The following is a 22,321-nucleotide window of genomic DNA, read 5'->3' on the forward strand; positions in this document are numbered from 1 at the left end:
GGCTCCCTAAAGCCAGGGTCCACCCGCCCCCGGGACACGGCACCGATCGGGCCGGCCCAGCGCCACAGAGAGACCTTAGAAATGGAAAAGGGGCAGAAAGGGGCAAAGGCCGAGCCCGGGTGCTGGGCGGCTTCCATGTGGGAAGAGCCGGTAAAGCCGGTGCGGGTCAGCGTAGGAACGAGATGGCGAAGGGGAAAGGTGACGGAGGGCGAGAAAACCATGCGGGGGCTGGAGGGTGGCCAGAGAAATGCGCCTGACCCATCCCATGGGACGAAAGCAGGGGTTGCCCAATGACGTAAGCAGGCGGTTGGTGTCGTCCAATAAGACGGAAGCACCATTAACCTGGGGAATGCCTCGCTGGAGGACGCCGCGAGGGCCAACGGGGTTCACAAAGGAATCAGATGAGCTCAGGGAGGAGCAGCCCATTGATGGGTGTTAGCCAGGGTGGGCAGAGACACAACCCCAGGCTCCAGCGCCCCTCAACCTCCGACGGTGGGGTGGGGACACAGACCTACGCAAGCTCACCACAGTGTTCTCCTGCAGCTGTCTTGAGATCCTGGGGGGTTGCTGTTCCCAGGGGAGGAGCGGACGAGGGGGTGTCCTACCCCTTCCCATCTCCAGGGCCCTCCTAGGAAACCCAATTTGCAGGGGTGGCTCCCCAAACTCCTTTGCTGGCCCGAATCCTTCCAAGAGTGTGTGGGAGCCGGTCCCCAGGACAGGGACAGAGCTACCGTGTCACACTAAGCCCCCCCATGGCCTTCGTAGGCCCACCCCCAAAGAGATGAACCCCAACGCGCGGCTGCCCGGGGCCAGCAAAGTTCCTTGGGCTGGTGTCAGGCCGGCGCCCATGAGTCCGTGGAAGGAAAAGACCTAAAGGGGATGGGAACCCACCGCCAGGGCCTGGAGGAGATGGAGGATGTCGAGGGTGGGGTGCTGGCAGACCCCCCCCCCCCGGCCACTTGGGGGCGTCACCAGGGATTGGGCGCCGGCAGACCCCCCCCCCCCGGCCACTAGGGGGCGTCACCAGGGATTGGGCGCCGGCAGAACCCCCCATCCAGCCAGTAGGGGGCGGGACCGGGCAGGCCCCCCGCACACTCCGGCGTGACTCCGACTCAGCCCCGCTGCGGAAGGCTCTTGCGTTGTGTGCGGGACGGGCTCCCGCGGCGCTGAGACGCACCATGTCCGGGGCGGGTCGGCTGGGAACCAGCCGCACGTAACCCCGCCCGGGGCAGCTCACCGGGGCAGGGAGGCACCCACCTCTGGGGCGGGGCAGCTGGGCCCTGCCCCACAGCGATGCCGCCCGCGCCCTGCAGTGCGGGGCCCCCTGGCGGGGGACGGTTCCCTGGCAGTGGGGGGCAGCTGCGGGGGGGGGGTCTGTGCGCAGCGGGGGCTCCTGGGAAGGGAGTTTGGGGAGATCGGGGTGAAGCCCCCAGATCCTGCTGCCGCCCTAAGAGGCCCCGGGGTCCCCACAGCGTGTGGGGCGGGGGCCACGCCCAGGCTCCCCCGTGGCGCCCCCATGTGGCTGACAGGGACGTCGCCCTACAGAGCCGTCAGCAGGTTCTCTGCCTGCCTCAGTTTCCTGCTGCTCTCGGCCGCCCTGCTGGGCCCCAGCTGGCGGGACGGGGGCCACCCCCAGGACGCCGGGGTCCTCGCCGGGCTGTGCACCAAGCCAGCCTGTGGGAACAGGAGACAGGCCGGCGGTAAGGGGGGAGGCGCCCCTCACTCCCGACCCGCAGCCCCCTGCCAGCCCCGCCCTGGGCTCTCCCCCGCAGCTCTGCTGGTGCCCCTCACTCCCGACCCGCAGCCCCCTGCCAGCCCAGCCCTGGGCTCCCCCCCCCAGCTCTGCCGGTGCCCCTCACTCCCGACCCGCAGCCCCCCGCCAGCCCAGCCCTGGGCTCCCCCCCCCCAGCTCTGCCGGTGCCCCTCACTCCCGACCCGCAGCCCCCCGCCAGCCCAGCCCTGGGCTCCCCCCCCCAGCTCTGCCGGTGCCCCTCACTCCCGACCCGCAGCCCCCTGCCAGCCCAGCCCTGGGCTCCCCCCCGCCCAGCTCTGCCGGTGCCCCTCACTCCCGACCCGCAGCCCCCCGCCAGCCCAGCCCTGGGCTCCCCCCCCCCCAGCTCTGCCGGTGCCCCTCACTCCCGACCCGCAGCCCCCTGCCAGCCCAGCCCTGGGCTCCCCCCCCCCGCAGCTCTGCTGGTGCCCCTCACTCCCGACCCGCAGCCCCCCGCCAGCCCAGCCCTGGGCTCCCCCCCCCAGCTCTGCCGGTGCCCCTCACTCCCGACCCGCAGCCCCCCGCCAGCCCAGCCCTGGCTCCCCCCTCCCCAGCTCTGCCAGTGCCCCTCACTCCCGACCCGCAGCCCCCCGCCAGCCCAGCCCTGGGCTCCCCCCCGCAGCTCTGCTGGTGCCCCTCACTCCCGACCCGCAGCCCCCCGCCAGCCCAGCCCTGGGCTCCCCCCTCCCCAGCTCTGCCGGTGCCCCTCACTCCCGACCCGCAGCCCCTGCCAGCCCAGCCCTGCCCGGTGCTGGCACACAGACGGATGTGGGGCGGGGCATGGGGCTGGTTATACAGTGACCCCTTGCCTGGCACTGAGATGCGGCTGCCTCTGGAGCGGGGCTGGTTATACAGGGACCCCTCACCGGCGCTGAGATGCCTCTGGGGCGGGGCGTGGGGGCTGGCTGAAAAGCAGGTCCCTGGGGACGGCCCTAGGCAGTTGTAATTCTGCCCCACTTGGCTCTAGGGCTGTCTGGTTTAACTGCCATGGTGCTGTATACGCTGGCTGAGCCCGGCCATGCGGCCACGCTGAATATCACCTGGACCTTCTGCCTGGCCAGTTCACGCTGTCCATAGTGAACGGTGAGTGAGGGAGCGGGGGGGTTGGGGGGGGCAGGCCATGGGGGCAGGGCTCCCTCATCTGTCATCTCTACAGCGGAGCACCTTCCCAGGGCTGGGCCTTCCCTCCAGCCTCCAAAGCACCTTGGGGGCTGGTTATCCAGGGATCGTTCACTGAGCACTGAGATGCGGCTGCCTCTGGGGTGGGGCACGGGGGCGGGTTATCCAGGGACCCCTTGCCCGGTGCTGAGCTGTGTTCTTTTCTCTCGTCTATTCAGGTGTTTTCAGCTTGCTCACGCATGTCCTGTACCCCGAGCTGGGGCCCCAGCGCTGCCCATGCCCCGTCCCCGGCGGGCGAAGCCAGTGACCGGCCTGGAGACGGACCCTGGGCGGGGGGCGTGGGGTGGGGTGGGGGGTGTGTGTGTCCCTGCCACCCCCTGCTCGCCCTGCTCTATATGTGGGCGACCCCTCCGCTCCCAGGGCCCCGGCTCAAGGGGGACCCTGCAAAAATAAATCACTGGTAGCGACCTGCAACTCCGGGCCGCTGACAGCCCCCTGGGGCAGCAGGGCTCAGGCCGGCTTCGTGCCCTGGCCCCACGCTGCTCCCCGAAGCGGCCGGCTGCTGGCACGTCTCTGTGGCCCCCGGCACCGTCCCCGGTGGTGCTCGTGGGCACGGGCAGCGTCCCCCCCGGCAGAGGCAGGGCCAGGGCAGGCAGCCGGCTGAGCCCTGCTGTGCCACCGGCCGGGAGCCACCTGTGATAAGCGCCTCCCGGCCCGAGTCTGCACCTCGCACCCCAACCCCGGCCCCAGGGTCAGCATCCCCCTCCTGCACCCAACTCCCTCCCAGAGCCCGCACCCCCTCCTGCACCCCAACCCTGGCCCCAGCCCGGAGCCCCCTCCTGCACCCAACTCCCTCCCAGAGCCCGCACCCCCTCCTGCACCCCAACCCTGGCCCCAGCCCGGAGCCCCCTCCTGCACCCAACTCCCTCCCAGAGCCCGCACCCCCTCCTGCACCCCAACCCCGGCCCCAGCCCGGAGCCCCCTCCTGCACCCAATTCCCTCCCAGAGCCCACACCCCCCCCTGCACCCCAACCCCTGCCCATAGCCTCCTCCTGCACCCAGCTCCCTCCCAGAGCCCGCACCCCTCACCTGCACCCCAACCCTGGCCCCAGCCCGGAGCCCCCTCCTGCACCCAACTCCCTCCCAGAGCCCACACCCCCTCCTGCACCCCAACCCCTTGCACCCCAACCCCCGCCCATAGCCTCCTCCTGCACCAAGCTCCCTCCCAGAGCCCGCACCCCCTCGTACACCCCAACCCCCTGCACCCCAACCCCTGCCCATAGCCTCCTCCTGCACCCAGCTCCCTCCCAGAGCCCGCACCCCTCACCTGCACCCCAACCCCCGCCCCAGCCCGGAGCCCCCTCCTGCACCCAACTCCCTCCCAGAGCCCGCACCCCCTACTGCACCCCAACCCCCTGCCCCCCAATCCCCTGCCCATAGCCTCTTCCTGCACCCAACTCCCTCCCAGAGCCCACACCCCCTCCTGCACCCCAACCCCCGCCCCAGCCCGGAGCCCCCTCCTGCACCCAACTCCCTCCCAGAGCCCGCACCCCCTCCTGCACCCCAACCCCCTGCACCCCAACCCCTGCCCATAGCCTCCTCCTGCACCCAGCTCCCTCCCAGAGCCCGCACCCCTCACCTGCACCCCAACCCCCGCCCCAGCCCGGAGCCCCCTTCTGCACCAAGCTCCTTACCAGGAAAGACTTGTACACAGGGGCCTCACCAAATCGCATCACCCCTGGCCCACGGGACAGTTAATCCGGCCCTGCCCATCCCGGCCAGCGACTGGGCCCTACGACACCCAAGGTGCTGCGCTGGGCCCACCCGGTCTCTCGGCCCTTGGGGGGGAGGCTTTGGCTCCACTTCCCGGCGGTGACGTGTCTCCTTCGCTTTGGCAATTTTCTCACCCTCCCCACCTTGGAAACGTGTATTAGCCACAGAACAGCAGCGACGGCTCCGGCTGGTGTCACCCAAACACCCCCCCAGGAGACCCCACTCCCTGCCCAGGGAGAGAACCCAGGAGTCCTGGCTCCCAGCCTCCCCTGCTCTAACTACTCGACCCAACTCCCCTCCCAGAGTGAGGAGAGAACCCAGGAGTCCTGGCTGCCAGCCCGGAAGCAGCCATCATCCCATTGAAGCCAGAGTGGGGGGGTGGGGGGATTTCTTGTCCCCTTGTAACTGGTGAGTCACTGAGCTGTTTCTGCGAAGCCCCCCCAAGAACCACAGAGACAGGAAGTGGGGGGAGGCGGCCGGGTGCAGAGAGAGAAACCGCTCAGAGAGCCAGCGAGAGAAAGGGCGGGGTGTGAGAATGGACAGATGGGTATGGGGGGGGATAGGTTGATAAAGGGGGTGTCTGGGGAAGGATAGATATGGGGTACTCAGGGATGGATGGAGTACAAAGGGATCAGGGTACACGGATGGATTGATGGGGGTACACAGGGATCACGGTACACAGGGATGGTTAGAGGGATGGATGGGGATACACAGGGATCGGGGTACACGGGGATGGTTGGAGGGATGGATGGGGTACACAGGGATCGGGGTACACGGGGATGGTTGGAGGGATGGATGGGGGTACACAGGGATCGGGGTACACGGGGATGGTTGGAGGGATGGATGGGGTACACAGGGATTGGGGTACACAGGGATGGTTGGAGGGATGGATGGGGGTACACAGGGATCGGGGTACACAGGGATGGATGGATGGGGGTACACAGGGATCGGGGTACACAGGGATGGATGGATGGGGGTACACAGGGATCGGGGTACATGGGGATGGTTGGAGGGATGGATGGGGTACACAGGGATCAGGGTACACAGGGATGGATGGATGGGGGTACACAGGGATGGTTGGAGGGATGGATGGGGTACACAGGGATTGGGGTACACAGGGATGGTTGGAGGGATGGATGGGGGTACACAGGGATCAGGGTTCACAGGGATGGATGGATGGGGGTACACAGGGATCGGGGTACACAGGGATGGTTGGAGGGATGGATGGGGTACACAGGGATTGGGGTACACAGGGATGGTTGGAGGGATGGATGGGGGTACACAGGGATCGGGGTACACAGGGATGGATGGGGGTACACAGGGATCGGGGTACACAGGGATGGACACATACTGCCTCCTCGGACATTCACTCTCCTCACCCAGCCCCACAAGTTGCTTCCTGCTACGTATCAGCCCCGCCCCCGTGACCCCACCCGCCGGGGGGGACACAGCCAGGACGTGGGTGCAGCCGCACAGACTGTGCAGAGGACACCCAGGAAGGTAAGGACACATCACGCTCTGCTCCCCCCAACCCCTGCCATCAGCTACGCTCCGGGACCCTCTACACTACAGATGCCTGCAACCATTAGACCCCGCTCCCCTTCCAGAGCCAGGGGGAGCACCCAGGAGTCCTGGCTCCCAGCCCCCTACTCTAACCACTAGACCCAACTCCCCTCCCACCGCTGGGGACACAACCCAGGAGTCCTGAGCCCTGTGGGTCATGTGGTGGGTCCCCAGTAGCGGAGAGAGGCTGGGGGGGGAGAGTCCATGGGGTGGTCATCCGGGGCAATGTGAGGAAGAGGGATGAGGAGCCAGATACTGGGCTGGGGGGTCCATGGGGCTGAGCCGGGGCAGCAGGGAGTGGGCGGGATACCGGGCTAAGAGGGTCCATGGGGCTGATCCCCAGGGCGGGGGCCGCAAGCTGGCTGAGGGGGGCTGGGTTTGCGTGGGTCCCAGGCTGATAGGAAGGTGTAAGAACGGCTCAGGGAAGTGGCTGGGGTGTGAAAAGCAGTTGCGGAGAGCTACGCTAACCACTAGAGAACACTCCTCCCTGCCCCCACTGGGGCTAGAGAGAGACCCAGGCGTCCTGGTTTCCAGCCCCCCTCACTCCCTCTAGCTGCTAGGCCTCACTGCCGTCCCAGAGCCAGGGAGAGAACCCAGGAGTCCTGGCTTCCAGCCTCCCTCCCTCTAACCACTGGCCCCCACTCCCCTTCCAGAGCTGGGGATAGAACCCAGGAGTCCTGGCTCCCAGCCCCCCCACTGCAGCAGTTTGACTCAGCGGGGCCCAGCTGGGATGCTGGGCTGGGGGGTGGGGAAGGGGCTATGACAGCAAAGGGGCAGGGGGTGTCCCCCGACGCCAGGGCTCATGCACCCAGCTCGGGGTTCCTCTTGCAGGTCCGGTAGCCAGGACGCTGCCCGGTGGCCCGGCTCGCGGGAGATGCAGGCCTGCGGCGTGGGGAGCTGCCTCCTGGCCACGCTCAGCCTGGTGCTGCTCTGCGTGGCTCTGTCCACCGACTACTGGCTCGTGGCCTACGGCCCCGGGGGCACGGCCCACAGCGGGCTCTGGCAGGTGTGCGTGGTCAATGAGTGCACGAGCCCAGACCACATCACCGGTGAGGAGATGGCCGGGGCTGGGATGCGGCCCCCTCTGGGGTGTGGCGTGGGGGGCTGATTCTCCAGGGGCCTCTCACCCAGCGCTGGGATGCGGCCACCTCTGGGGTGTGGCGCGGGGGGTGTTTATATGGGATCCCAGGCCTGGTGCTGAGACATGGCCATCACTGGGGTCAGGAAGGGGGCTGGTTTTCCAGGGGCCCCTCACCCAGCGCTGGGATGCGTCCCCCTCTGGGCTGGGGCGGGGGGGCTGGGGCGGGGGGGCTGGTTATACAGGGGCCCCTTGCCCAATCCTGGAGCGTACACAGACAGCTCTGCCGATGCCCCTCACTCCCGACCCGCAGCCCCCCGCGCTCCACCCCCCTCGTTAACCCTTCGTGTCCCTGCCCCCCCACAGGGTATATACAAGCCACACGGGCCTTCCTGATCCTGGCCACGCTGGCCACCGCCGCGTCCGTCCTGTTCCTCCTGGTCTCCCTCACGTCCTGCCTCCACAGCCCTGTGAGCACCTACCTCCTGGCTGCCATCACTGGCTTCGCCGCCGGTAGGGACTGGGCTCAGGGCCTGTCCCCTGCGGGAGGCGGGGGCTGGTCCGGCCACAGGGCGGGAGGGGGGTTGGCCGGGGGGGGCAGGGAATGGGGCACGGGACCTGTCCCCTCTAAGGGGTGCCAGCTCTCATCCGGCCCCAGGGTGGGGGACTGGCTGTCTCAGGGGGTCCGATCTGGCCCCACTGGGGGAAGGGATGCTGTCCCAGGGGGTCCGATCTGGCCCCATGGGGGGGAGACCGGCCGGCTCGGGGGCTCTAACCCCTCCCCCCCCCGCAGGCAGCTGCACCCTCATTGCCATGGGGGTGTTCAGCGGCGAATCGTGGCACAAGAACCCGGACAGGATGATCCAGCTGACCTTCGAATGGTCCTTCTACCTGGGCTGGGCCGCCCTGCCGCTGCTGGGCCTGGGCGGTGAGCGCCGGGCCGGGGAGGGGGCGCTGTGGGGAGCGGGGTGCTAGGGGGCATGGTGGGAGGGGGCGCCCTGGGAAGCCAGGGCAGGGAGTCACGGCAGGGCAGGGTGCTGGGGGGAGAGGCCAGGGGATGGGGTGCTGTGGGGAGCGGGGCAGGAAGCCATGGGGGAGCAGGCGGCGGGGGAAACTGGGGTAGTGGGGGGCAGGGGTGCCGTGTTGGGGGGAGTAGGCTGGGGGGCTGCAGGGAGGGGATGCTGCGCAGGGCGAGGGGAGGAAATCGGGGGAGGGGGCGGCACTGTGAGGGCAGGGCGCTGTGGGGCAGGGGGTACTGGAGGGGGCTGGGGGGCTGTCTCCAATCTCCCCCATCTCCCCCCAGGTGCCTTCGCCCTTGTGGCCCACAAGCGCCACTCAGGGTACGAGAGTGTGTGACCGGAGACCCGGAGATATGGGGGACTGGATAGACCCCCCCAAAAGGCCGCTGCTGTCCCCTGCTGGAACGGAGCCGGCAGCCCTAGAGGGGAAAGGCCCCGTGCCCCATTCCCTGCCCCAGCCAGTCCCCGCCCGCTGCCGTGGGGCTGGAGGGCTCCCGTCCGTTGTTTAGGGTCTGTTCTTCCTCGGGCCTTTTCCTGCTTTGAAATAAATTGTACCTCTGCATCCAAACCCCGTCTCCCCCCACTTACTGGCCCCAGAGCGGGGATCGGGCCGGGTGGGCCCCGGGGCTGATCGGGGGGCAGCCTGGAGCATGGGGGTTCCAGAATCTTGGGGTTACCATGGGAGTCAAGACGTGATTAGAGCCAGGGGAGGGGGAGCCTGGCTCTTTGGCTCTAACGATTAGGACAGACCCCGAGGGATACCTGTCCAGTGCCCAGCGGTGGGGAGTCCCGGGGGTTAACCCCCCCCAATGCCCAGCGGCAGGGAGTCCCGGGGGTTAACCCCTCCAATGCCCAGCGGCAGGGAGTCCCAGGGGTTAACCCCTCCAATGCCCAGTGGCAGGGAGTCCCGGGGGTTAACCCCGCAAATGCCCAGTGGCAGGGAGTCCTGGGGGTCAACCCCACCAATGCCCAGCGGTGGGCAGTCCTGGCGGTTAACCCCGCCAGTGCCCAGCGGCAGGGAGTCCTGGGGGTTAACCCCACCAATGCCCAGCGGCGGGCAGTCCTGGGGGTTAACCCCACCAATGCCCAGCGGCGGGCAGTCCTGGGGGTTAACCCCGCCAATGCCTAGCGGCAGGGAGTCCTGGGGGTTAACCCCACCAATGCCCCGTGGTGGGCAGTCCTGGGGGTTAACCCCGCCAATGCCCCGTGGTGGGCAGTCCTGGGGGTTAACCCCGCCAATGCCCCATGGCAGGGAGTCCCGGGGGTTAACCCCACCAATGACCAGGGGCAGGGAGTCCCGGGGGTTAACCCTACAGCTTTTTCAGCGTTTCTGTGCCTGGTCTCCCCTGTCTATGATGGGCTCCAAGCTGGGGGCGGCCGGGCTCTGTTTCTCCTGCGTGGCGACCGTCCTGCTGGCGGTATCCGCTGCCACCGAGTCCTGGCTCCAGCTCTGGGTCCTGGGCATCATCATTCACCGGGGTCTGTGGAGGGAGTGTCAGCTGGAGGCCTGCACCCCCCTCCAGGGCCAGCGAGGTAGGGACATCGGGTTAACCCTGCTCTTATCCAGTGGCAGGGAGTCCCACTGGTTAAACATGCTCTTATCCGGTGGCATGGAGTCCCACGGGTTAACCCAGCTCTTACTTAGTGGCAGGCCGTGACCCGGCTTAACCCTGCCAATTTAAGGCCCAGTGGTGGGGAGTCCCGCATGCTACATCATCAGGGAGTAGCTGCATGGGGAAGCTGACTGAAGGAAAAGTGGGGGGCTCAGCTCTACCCCCAAGGAGCAAGCCCTGGGTTCGGGGGGGGGGCAGCTCCCCCTTTTCCTCCCCACTTTGCTGCTGTCAATGCCCCGTGCACGGAGTGTTGGGGCCATCCACATGGGGACACGGCAGGGCATGGGGAATAGTCCTGGGGGCTGGGTCGAACCCGGACCAGGTGCGGCGGGACCGCAGGGCAGGAGTTGGGGGGGACCCCAGGGTGTACAGACGGGTGGGGGTGACAGGGCGAGCTCTCACTGACCCCCTCCATTTCTGCTCCCCCCCGCCCGCAGCGTATGTGGGAGTATCACGGGGCTGCCTGGTTCTGGCCCTCGTGGGCAGCTACCTCTCCGTGGTGTGTGGGGCCCTGGCGCTTGCCCCCCGTCCGGCCCCCAAGAGACTCGACTGGGCCCGGGGGGCTGCTGCTCTCTGCTTCCTCACAGGTAAGGGGAACCCCCCAAATCCCTCTCCTGCCCTCTGACCCCCAAACTGCCTCCCCCCTTCCCAGCCCTCCTGACCCCCAACATCTTTCTACCCCCCCACCCCACCCTCTGACCCCAACTCCTCCGCGGCCCCATCCCCTCTTTCCACACTCCTGATCCCCACCCTCCTGCCATCTGACCCCCCCCAGTTCTCCCCAGCCCCACATCTTGTGTCTCGCAGGCACCTTGGCCGTGGTGGCTCTGGGCTGTTTCATGGGCGGATCGGCCGGGGAAGCTGGTGGCAGCTGGGCCTGGTCGCTGGCCGTGGGCTGGGCAGCGGTGCCCGCGGCCGGGTTGGCAGGTGAGCGCCCGGGGGGGCGAGGTTGGGGGGCACGGAGGAGAAGCGTCTTTCAGCCACGCTGACCCCCCCGATCTGTTCCAGGCACCTGCCACTGCCAGGCCCGGCGGAGGGAGCCACAGCGGCCCGAGAGGATCGCCCGGCTCGGCGTGATGCCCCCCGAGGCGCTGGGTCCCCCCGTCTGGCCCCCCAAGCGGAGCTATTAAACCCCGTCTGCCGGCCAGAGGCGCCCCGCGCGACTCGGACCGACTCGGCGCCGCTGGTGGTGGGATGCAGCCACCTCTGGGGCGGGGCAGCCGGGGAACAGCCGCGTAGAACGGGCGGGGGGGGGCGATTGCCCGGCGCTGGGGTGAACCCGGGGGCAGCAAACGGACCCGGCTTGGCGGGGGGGCAGGAACCCGGAGGGGGGAGGAGCAAACAGCCCGGACGCCTGGGTTCCCTCCCGAGGGGGCGGGGCTCCAGGGCTCAGGCAGGGTCCCGCCCCGTCAATCTTCAGCCGGGGGCGGCAGAGGCCCGCCCCTCGTGAGTGGCCGCTGGCGCCTGCGTCACGCCGCGCGGCCCGGCGCGTCACGAGGTCAGGCAGCCATTGAGCGGCAGGGGCCCATGCTGCACGCCGATTGGGCCGGTGGGTTGAGGCCCGCCCACGGGGCACGGTGATTGGTTCCGTGAGAGGCACTGCCCCCTTCGGGATTGGTCAGAAGTTTAAGGCCCGGTTTGGCCGCCGCGATTGGCTGTTTTCGAACCTGTACACGTTCTGATTGGTCGGCTTCGCTCCATCCACCCAATGATAGCGCGGATTGGATTCTTTCTCCTGATTGGACTACCGCGCGGTCTGGCTGAACGCCCCACATGCCGCGTTCCCATTGGCGGAGCCTGAGGTCGCGCCTCCGATTGGATCTCTGGGCTGCCTGCCCTTCAGCCTATTGGCCGGAGTTCTACAGCCCCGCCCCGGCTCAGGACCCCGCGCCCTGATTGGCTCAGATCCCAAAAGGGGGCGTGGCCAGACGCGGAGCGGGACAATGGCGGCGTTGCGGGCGCTGGTTGGGGTGAAGCGGGTCATAGACTATGCCGTGAAGGTGGGCGGGGCTCGGACGCCTGGGTCCCTGTCTCGGGCGGAGGGACGGGGGCGCTCGGACGCCTGGGTCCCTGTCTCGGCCCCTGTCTCGGGCGGGGGGGCGCTCGGACGCCTGGGTCCCTGTCTCGGGCGGGGGGGGGGCGCTCGGACGCCTGGGTCCCTGTCTCGGGCGGGGGGGGGGGCGCTCGGACGCCTGGGTCCCTGTCTCGGGCGGGGGGGGGGCGCTCGGACGCCTGGGTCCCTGTCTCGGGCGGGGGGGGGGCGCTCGGACGCCTGGGTCCCTGTCTCGGGCGGGGGGGGGGGGGCGCTCGGACGCCTGGGTCCCTGTCTCGGGCGGGGGGGGGGCGCTCGGACGCCTGGGTCCCTGTCTCGGTCCCTGTCTCGGGCGGGCGGGGGGGCGCTCGGACGCCTGGGTCCCTGTCTCGGGCGGGGGGGGGGGCGCTCGGACGCCTGGGTCCCTGTCTCGGGCGCTCGGACGCCTGGGTCCCTGTCTCGGCCCCTGTCTCGGGCGGGGGGGGCGCTCGGACGCCTGGGTCCCTGTCTCGGCCCCTGTCTCGGGCGCTCGGACGCCTGGGTCCCTGTCTCGGCCCCTGTCTCGGGCGGGGGGGCGCTCGGACGCCTGGGTCCCTGTCTCGGGCGGGGGGGCGCTCGGACGCCTGGGTCCGCGCGGTGACGCTCTGGCCCCCCAGGTGCGGGTGCGGCCGGGCGGCGGGGTGGTGACGGACGGGGTGAAACACTCCATGAACCCCTTCTGCGAGATCGCGCTGGAGGAGGCCGTGCGGCTGCGGGAGCGGCGCCTGCTGCAGGAGATCGTGGTGGTCAGCTGCGGGCCCCCCCAATGTCAGGTACCCCCCTCCCCCCCGGTGCTTCCTGACCCCCCTGCCCCCCCGGTGCCAGGTACCCCCGCCCTCCCGGTGCTTTCTGACCCCCCCATAACCTCCCTGCCAGGTACCCCCCCAGTGCTTCCTACCCCCCCAGTGCCAGGTACCCCCCAGCCCCCTCCCGGTGCTTCCTGACCCCCCCGGTGCCAGGTACCCCCTCAGTGCCAGGTATCCCCTGCCCCTCCCCAGTGCTTCCTGATCCCCTTCCAGCCCCTCCCCAGTGCTTTCAGACCCCCTGCCCCCTTCAGTGCCAGGTACCCCCCCCGTGCTTCCTGACCCCCCCCGCTCCTATAGACCCCCCCATTCTTCTACAGTCTTCCCCTCCGCCCCCCCCAGTTCCAGGTACTGACCCCCTCAGCCTATAGACCCCCCCCACCCACATCCTTTTACAGCCTCCCACTCCCAGTGCCAGGTACCAGCCCCCCTAGTGCCTCCTGAACCCTCCTCCACCTTCTCTGGGCAATGCACCCCCCCAGTGTCTCCTGACTCCCCTCCATCACTCCCAGTGCCAGGTACCCTCCTCTTCCCCCCCACCTGCCAAGTACTGGCCCACCTCTTGCTCTTCCTGACCCCCCAGTTCCAAGTACCAGCCCCCACCCCCTGCCCTACTACAGTCTCCCCCCTGCCCTCCCCCCTGATGCCAGGTACCGGCTTTCCCCCCACACTCACCGCATCAGCCCCATTTGCACAAGGACAGGCATTGACCAGCCAGAGGGGGCAGAGAGGCCAAGGGCTGGGCAGGCCCTGGGGAGACAGCCCCCGTTCTGGGGTCAGGGGTTACATTATGGGACCATATGTTGGGTGGGTCAGGATCCAGGGGCTGCCTGGCCTCCCCCTGAATTCTAACTCCGCCCCCTTCAGGAGACCATCCGGACCGCGCTGGCCATGGGGGCTGACCGGGGGCTGCACGTGGAGATCCCAGCCCCCGAGTATGAGAGCCTCGGCCCCTTCCAGGTGGCCAAGATCCTGGCGGTGCTGGCCAAGAAGGAGGGGGTCAGCCTGGTGCTACTGGGCAAGCAGGTGAGTTCCCTTCCCCCACTCAGCCCCACGGGTCCATCTACCCCAGTATCCCGCTTCCTTAGTTGAAACAATAGTAAAGAATGAAATTGTCAGACACATAGAAGAACATAAATTGTTGTGCAAAAGTCAACATGGTTTCTGTAAAGGGAGATCAAGTCTTACTAATCTATTAGAGTTCTTTGGGGAGTGGAGGGGTCAACAAACGTGGACAAGGGGGATCCAGTGGACATAGTGTACTTAGATTTCCAGAAAGCCTTTGACAAGGTCCCTCACCAAAGGCTCTTACGTAAATTAAAGTGTCATGGACTGAAGATAAAAAATCCATTGCAATCGACATACTACACTGGCGAGGGTCAGAGACTGTGCCACACACACTCAAAGAAACTGAGGGACCACCTGATCAGCATCCGGTACAGCAGACAGGAGAAGATCAAGAAGGAGCTCTCAAAACTGGAGTGTCTCATACAAAACCAACCTTCCCCACACACTTCCACGTGGCTGGACTTTACAAAAATGAGACAAGCCATTTACAACACAGATGTCACTTCTCTACAGGGGAAAAAGGACCTACAACCTATCCTAAAGGATGACCCAACACTCTCACAAGTCTTGGGAGACAGGCCAGTCCTTGCCTACAGACAGCCCCGCAACCTGAAGCAAATACTCACCAACAACCACATACCACACAACAGAACCACTAACCCAGGAACTTATCCTTGCAACAAAGCCCGTTGCCAATTGTGCCCACATATCTATTCAGGGGACACCATCACAGGGCCTAATAACATCAGCCACACTATCAGAGGCTCGTTCACCTGCACATCCACCAATGTGATCTATGCCATCATGTGCCAGCAATGCCCCTCTGCCATGTACATTGGTCAAACTGGACAGTCTCTACGTAAAAGAATAAATGGACACAAATCAGATGTCAAGAATTATAACATTCATAAACCAGTCGGAGAACACTTCAATCTCTCTGGTCACGGAATCACAGACATGAAGGTCGCTATCTTAAAACAAAAAAACTTCAAATCCAGACTCCAGCGAGAAACTGCTGAATTGGAATTCATTTGCAAATTGGATACTATTAATTTAGGCTTAAATAGAGACTGGGAGTGGCTAAGTCATTATGCAAGGTAGCCTGTTTCCTCTTGTTTTTTCCTACCCCCCCCCCCCAGATGTTCTGGTTTAACTTGGATTTAAACCTGGAGAATGGTCAGTTTAGATGAGCTATTACCAGCAGGAGAGTGAGTTTGTGTGTGTATGGGGGTGGGGGGGATGTGAGAAAACCTTGATCTATGCAGGAAATAGCCCGACTTGATTATGTAAAGAGTTGTCACTTTGGATGGGCTAGCACCAGCAGGAGAGTGAATTTGTGTGGGGGGGTGGAGGGTGAGAAAACCTGGATTTGTGCTGGAAATGGCCCACCTGTTGATCACTTTAGATAAGCTATTACCAGCAGGACAGTGGGGTGGGAGGAGGTATTGTTTCATGATTTCTGTGTGTATATAAAGTCTGCTGCAGTTTCCACGGTAAACATCTGATGAAGTGAGCTGTAGCTCACGAAAGCTCATGCTCAAATAAATTGGTTAGTCTCTAAGGTGCCACAAGTACTCCTTTTTGCGAATACAGACTAACACGGCTGTTCCTCTGAAACCAGTAAACTATCTAAACTCCTACATGCCACAGGGGGCTACAACAGTGGTACCCTCAACTCATTTAACAATACTGTTAATCTGTCCAATCACACGCTTAGCCCGGCAGAAGAGTCTGTCCTATCTCAGTGACTCTCTTTCTGCCCCACTACCCCCACGAACATGATACAGTTCTGCGGTGATCTGGAAGCCTACTTTCATCGTCTCCGACTTAAGGAATATTTTCAACAGTGTACTGACCCACAGGAACCCTCCTACCAGCACTACAAGAAGAAGAATTCTGCGTGGACTCCTCCTGACGGTTGAAATGACAGACTGGACTTCTACATAGAGTGCTTCCGCCGATGTGCACAGGCTGAAATTGTGAATAAACGGCATCACTTGCCCCATAACCTCAGCCGTACAGAACACAACGCCATCTACAGCCTCAGAAACAACTCTGACATTATAATCAAAGGAGGTGCTGTCGTATAATGAACAGGTCGGATTAGGAACAGGAGGCTGCCAGGCAACTCTCCCCCACCACATTCTACAGGCCACTATCCTCTGACCCCACTGAGGGTTACCAAAAGAAACTACACCATCTGCTCAAGAAACTCCGTGCTATAGCACAGAAACAAATCTACATGGACACACCCCTAGAGCCCCGACCAGGGGTATTCTATCTGCTACCCAAGATCCATAAACCTGGAAACCCTGGACGCCCCATCATTTCAGGCATCGGCACTCTTACAGCAGGATTGTCTGGCTTTGTAGACTCCCTCCTCAAACCCTATTATACCAGCACTCCCAGCTATCTTCGAGTCACCCTCAACTTCCTGAGGAAACTACAATGCGTTGGCTGTAAAGGGTCCTGTGGCACCTTACAGACTAACAGACGTATTGGAGCATAAGCTTTCGTGGGTGAATCTCCACTTCGTCAGATGCATGTCATTGCATCGGTGACCTTTCTGAAAACACCATCCTGGCCACCATGGATGTAGAAGCTCTTTATACCAATATTCCACATGAGGATGGACTACAAGCTGTCAAGAATAGTGTATACCTGATGAGGCCACAGCACACCTGGTGGCTGAGCTTTGTGACTTTGTCCGCACCCACAACCATTTCAGATTTGGGGACAACTTGTACCTTCAAGTCAGCGGCACTGCTGTGAGTACCCACATGGCCCCACAGGATGCCAACATTTTTATGGCTGACCTAGAACAATGCTTCCTCAGCTCTTGTCCCCTCCTTTACTTGCGCTACATTGATGACATCTTCATCATATGGACCCACAGGAAGGAGGCCCTTGAAGATTTCCACCTGGATTTCAACAGTTTCCACCCCACCATCAACCTCAGCCTGGACCAGTCCACACAAGAGATCCACTTCCTGGACACTACAGTGCAAATAAGGGATGGTCACATAAACACCACCCTATACCGGAAAACTCCTTCCCACTATACTTACCTACATGCCTCCAGCTTCCATCCAGGACACATCACACGATCCATTGTGCACAGCCAAGCCCTAAGATACAACCGAATTGTCTCCAATCCCTCAGACAAACACCAACACCTACGAGATCTTTATCAAGCATTCATAAAACTACAACACCCACCTGGAGAAGTGAGGAAACAGACTGACAGAGCAAGATGGGTATCTAGAAATCACCTACTACAGGACAGGCCCAACAAGAAAAATAACAGAACACCACTGGCCAGCACGTACAGCCCCCAGCTAAAACCTCTCCAACGCATCATCAACGATCTACAACCTATCCTGGAAAACGATCCCTCGCTCTCCCAGACCTTGGGAGACAGGCCAGTCCCTGCTTACAGACAGCCCACCAACCTGAAGCAAATACTCACCAGCAACTACACACCACACCACAGAAACACCAACCCAGGAACCAATCCTTGTAGCAAACCTCGTTGCCTACTCTGTCCCCATCTCTACTCTGGCAACACCATCAGAGGACCCAACCACATCAGCCACACCGTCAGAGGCTCATTCACCTGCACATCTACCAATGTGATCTATGCCATCCTGTGCCAGCAATGCCCCTCTGCCATGTACATTGGCCAAACCGGACAGTCCCTACGTAAAAGAATAAATGGACACAAATCAGACATCGGGAACGGTAACATACAAAAGCCGGTAGGAGAACACTTCAGTCTTCCTGGACATTCGTTAACAGATTTGAAAGTAACTCTATTTGAACAAAAAAACGTCAGAAACAGAGTTCAAAGAGAAACAGCAGAACTAAAAATCATTTGCAAACTTAACACCATTAATTTGGGCTTGATTAGGGGCTGGGAGTGGCTGACTTATTACAAAAGCAGCTTTGCGTCTCCTGGAATCGACACCTCCTCATCTATTACTGGGAGTGGACGACATCCACCCGGATCGAATTGGCCCTGTCAGCCCTGGCTCTCCACTTGTGAGGTAACTCCCTTCCCTTCATGTGTCGTTTTATTTATGTCGGCATCTGTAATTTTCCCTCCATGCATCTGAAGAAGTGGGGTTTCTACCCACAAAAGCTTATGCTCAAATAAATCTGTTAGTCTTTAAGGTGCCATCAGACTCCTTGTTGTTTTTGTGGATACAGACTAACACGGCTACCCCCTGATACATGAGATAAGAGGGAAGATCCTTTCATGGATTGAGAACTGGTTAAAAGACAGGGAACAAAGGGTAGGAATAAATGGTAAATTTTCAGAATGGAGAGGGGTAACTAGTGGTGTTCCCCAAGGGTCAGTCCTAGGACCAATCCTATTCAATTTATTCATAAATGATCTGGAGAAAGGGGTAAACAATGAGGTGGCAAAGTTTGCAGATGATACTAAACTGCTCAAGATAGTTAAGACCAAAGCAGACTGTGAAGAACTTCAAAAAGATCTCACCAAACTAAGTGACTGGGCAACAAAATGGCAAGTGAAATTTAATGTGGATAAATGTAAAGTAATGCACATTGGAAAAAATAACCCCAACTATACATAGAATATGATGGGGGCTAATTTAGCTACAACTAATCAGGAGAACGATCTTGGAGTCATGGTGGATAGTTCTCTGAAGATGCGCACACAGTATGCAGCAGCTGTCAAAAAAGCAAACAGGATGTTGGGAATCATTAAAAAGGGATAGAGGAGAAGATGGAGAATATTTTATGGCCCTTCTATAAATCCATGGTACAGCCACATCTTGAGTACTGCGTACAGATGTGGTCTCCTCATCTCAACGATGATATACTGGCATTAGAAAAGGTTCAGAGAAGGGCAACTAAAATGATTAGGGGTTTGGAACAGTCCCCATATGAGGCGAGATTAAAGAGGCTAGGACTTTTCAGCTTGGAAAAGAGGACGCTAAGGGGGGACATGATAGAGGTCTATAAAATCATGAGTGGTGTGGAGAAAGTGAATAAGGAAAGGTTATTTACTTGTTCCCAGAATATAAGAACTAGGGGCCACCAAATGAAATAAATGGGCAGCAGGTTTGAAACAAATAAAAGGAAGTTCTTCTTCACACAGCGCAGTCAACCTGTGGAACTCCTTGCTAGGAGGTTGTGAAGGCTAGGACTATAAGAGGGTTTAAAAGAGAACTGGATAAATTCATGGAGGCTAAGTCCATTAATGGCTATTTGCCAGGATGGGTAAGGAATGGTGTCCCTAGCCTGTTTGTCAGAGGGTGGAGATGGATGGCAGGGGAGAGATCACTTGATCATTACCTGTTAGGTTCACTCCGGGGCACCTGGCATTGGCCACTGTTGGTAGAGAGGACACTGGGCTGGATGGACCTTTGGTCTGACCCAGTATGGCCATTCTTATGTTATGTTCTCCCCGCTCAGCCCCATGGGCCCATCTACCCCAGTATCCTGCCTCCTCCCTGCTCAGTCCCATGGGGCCATCCACCCTGGTATCTCGCCTGCTGTGCCATCCCGGCTGACAGTGCTCCCTGCGGTGGTGGGAAGGGGCCCAAGGAGCCCGTCCAGGGTGTGACTCTTTTTCTCCTTCCCAGGCCATCGACGACGACTGCAACCAGACAGGGCAGATGACGGCTGCGCTGCTGGACTGGCCCCAGGTGCCTGCCCCCATGGAGGGAGGAGGGACAGTGTCCCAGCAGCAGGGGGCTCTGGAGGCTGGGGTGGGGGTGGGGGCTCTCGGCAGCAGGGGGCTCCGGAAGCTGCGGGGGGGAGGGTCCCGGCAGCAGGGGGCTCCGGAAGCTGCGGGGGGGAGGGTCCCGGCAGTGTAGGATAGTAAGGGCGGGGGGCGAAGGATCCTGGGCCTGTGGGGGTGGGCGGGGGGGGGGCCTGGGTGGGGGGTGCTAACACCCACCTCCTCCCTGTGCCCTGCAGGGGACCTTCGCCTCTGCGCTGACGCTGGAGGGGGAGCAGCTGACGGTGGAGCGGGAGGTGGACGGGGGGCTGGAGAGCATCCGGCTCAGGCTGCCGGCCGTGGTGACGGCCGACCTGCGCCTCAACGAGCCCCGTTACGCCACCCTGCCCAACATCATGGTGAGGGGAGGCCACTTCTGGGGTGGGACGGGGGGCTGTTTATGCAGGGACCCTTCCCCTGGCACAGAGATGCAGCCACTTCTGGGGTGCAATAGCCAGGTAACTGTGACAGAATCCCCGGGGTGCAACCTGGAAATAGCTTTCGGCTGACCCCCTTTCACTCTCCGGCCTGGGCTCTCTCTCAATGCTTCGCTAGTGACAAGCCCCAAACCCCTCCGGGCCCTGGCGCCCCCCACCCAGCTAGGTCGCGGGAATGCTCCCAGAACCGCTCACCCAGGGCAAGGCCCCGCCTGGCCCCCCACAGCTGTACCCTCCCACCCTGCGCAGCCACCTGGCCCGTGTAAGTCGTTACCCAACCGGCCCCTCCCTCGATGTGGCGAGGACATGCACCAGCCTTTGCAAAGCGAGCTGCAGGTTCCCGAGCGCCCCGTTTGAGGGACGAACCCCCGAGAGCTGGATGGTACGGGACTGTAAGTGCTCGCCGTCAGAGGGCAGAGAGCAAAGAAACGGGAAGCTAAAGGCCCAATGTCCATCTGACACCGTCTCACCCTGGGCAGCGTTGAGATCTGCCACTTTCTCACCCCACTGCACGTTCCCGGCCGTAACGCGCCGGTTTCCCTCCAAGACCAGGGCCAGGCTCCTTGGTGGAAGTTGTCTCTTCCCTGCGCCCTGGGTGCTGCCAACGTCGGCGGGGAGGAGAAAGGCCGAGGCAAGGTGCCACCGTCCGCTGTTGTGTCCCCTCAGGCCATGTGCCCAGCAGACACGGGCCCAGATGCGGCCTGAGCGGTCCCCCGGTGGGGTCACGTCCACCTGAGCCATGGGGTGGATCCGTCCCCATTGAGCTAAATCCCTTGACTGCAGCTCCCCGGCTGAGCAGGGGTCGGTGAGCGGCCTCCTGGGTGGGGGTCCTGTGTGTGTCACCAGCGTATTTCACGCAGTAAAATCCCATAACCCCCCTACCCTGGGGGGAGGGGGGGTGTTTGGACAGAATAGCAGGTTTCAGCAGGTCGGACAATACCGTACCCGGCCCGCTCCCTGGGGAACATCCCAGCCACGCTTGAGCGGTGAATACGGGGGTCAGCAGGGGCCGTTTGGAGGTGCAGCATGTCACCGGGGCAGCCACATGACACCAGACCACAATATCGGAGTTTGCTGTGCGGGAAATGTCAGGAACTGGATCCTGATGGGACTCCTGGGTTCTATCCCTGGCTCTGGGAGGGGAGTGGGGGGCAGCTGGGAGCCAGGACTCCTGGGTTCTGTCCCCAGCCCTGGAGGGGGGGGGGGGGATGGGATCTAGTGGCTAGAGCAGGGGGGCTGGAAGCCAGGACTCTTGGGTTCCACGCCTGGCTCTCTCCCCAGAAAGCCAAGAAGAAGAAGATCGAGGTGCTGAAGGCGTCGGACCTGGGGGTCGATCTCTCCTCCCGGGTGGCCATGCAGCGTGTGGAAGAGCCGCCCCAGCGCCAGGCCGGCGTCAAGGTGGAGACCGTGGACGACCTCGTGGGCAAGCTGAAGGAGGGGGGCCTGATCTGAGCCCCCGGGCGGTGAGTGCAGCCCCTGCCCCGGCAGGGCTGGGCGCGTTCTCCCCTTGCAGATACCGACAGTCCTGGGGAGAGAACCCAGGAGTCCTGGCTCTCCGCCCCCCCCCCCCCCCGTGCTCTAACTACTAGACCCCACTCCACTTCCGGAGCTGAGAGATCATCCCAGGAGTCTGGGCTCTCAGCCCACCCCTGCTCTAACCACAAGAGCCCACTCCCCTCCTAGAGCCAGGGGTAGAACCCAGGAGTCCTGGCCCCTCCCTTCCCTTCCCCCCCCGCCCCTGGAGTCGTTCCCCCAACTCTGGCACTGATCTCTCTTTTTCTCTTCCAGCCCCTCCTGGAGCCGCTGCACCCGGCTCTCCTGCTGCTGTGACGGGCGGTGCCTTGGGGGTCCCCATCCCCGCGACCTGGCACTGCCCCCCATGATTGTAACCGTGCTGCCTTCCGGCCCTGCCGGCTGTCCCCCGAGTCGCTGCTCCGTCAGCCCTGTGCTCGGGAACCATAAACCCCGCTGGGTCTTTGGAGAGTCGCTGTCCGTCTGTCCTGCATCCACCCCCCTCTTCTGCCCCAGCCGTGCCTGGGGAGGGGCCCTGGCTTTGGGGTCCCCCCAGACCCAGAGGGGGGACTGAGGGTGGGTTTTGTGGAATAAAGGTGGGGTATAAGGGACTGGGGGTGGGATTATGGGCAATTATGGGGGTGGGGTTTATTGTAGAATGGGCGTGGTTTGGGAAGACAAGGTCGGGCTGCAGGGGGAAGAGGTGCAGATTATGGGGGGGAGTGGTAGGGGTGGGGCTTAT

The 22,321-nt window shown here is 62.8% G+C and overlaps 3 protein-coding genes across 3 annotated transcripts; all 3 read left to right on the plus strand.

Moving 5' to 3' along the window:
• Positions 1–5,806: 5,806 nt before the first annotated feature.
• Positions 5,807–8,878, plus strand: LOC140902715 (protein NKG7). Its single transcript, XM_073323077.2, has 5 exons — positions 5,807–6,163; positions 7,058–7,275; positions 7,671–7,817; positions 8,098–8,232; positions 8,608–8,878. The coding sequence occupies exons 1-5, from the start codon at positions 5,832–5,834 to the stop codon at positions 8,658–8,660; spliced, it is 885 nt and encodes a 294-aa protein (XP_073179178.1). The 5' UTR covers positions 5,807–5,831; the 3' UTR covers positions 8,661–8,878.
• Positions 8,879–9,678: 800 nt separating this feature from the next.
• On the plus strand, positions 9,679–11,066 carry LOC140902958 (lens fiber membrane intrinsic protein). The gene is made up of 4 exons (XM_073323541.2): positions 9,679–9,856; positions 10,374–10,523; positions 10,744–10,863; positions 10,945–11,066. Exons 1-4 carry the CDS (start codon positions 9,679–9,681, stop codon positions 11,064–11,066), a joined length of 570 nt encoding a protein of 189 aa, XP_073179642.2.
• Positions 11,067–11,832: 766 nt separating this feature from the next.
• ETFB (electron transfer flavoprotein subunit beta) lies at positions 11,833–22,050 on the plus strand. Its single transcript, XM_078850470.1, has 7 exons — positions 11,833–11,936; positions 12,625–12,780; positions 13,678–13,836; positions 19,494–19,556; positions 19,831–19,989; positions 21,349–21,530; positions 21,856–22,050. The coding sequence occupies exons 1-6, from the start codon at positions 11,880–11,882 to the stop codon at positions 21,517–21,519; spliced, it is 765 nt and encodes a 254-aa protein (XP_078706596.1). The 5' UTR covers positions 11,833–11,879; the 3' UTR covers positions 21,520–21,530; positions 21,856–22,050.
• Positions 22,051–22,321: the final 271 nt, after the last annotated feature.

This window comes from Lepidochelys kempii, chromosome 24 (assembly GCF_965140285.1).
Source record: "Lepidochelys kempii isolate rLepKem1 chromosome 24, rLepKem1.hap1, whole genome shotgun sequence".
NCBI classification, from domain to species: domain Eukaryota; kingdom Metazoa; phylum Chordata; order Testudines; family Cheloniidae; genus Lepidochelys; species Lepidochelys kempii.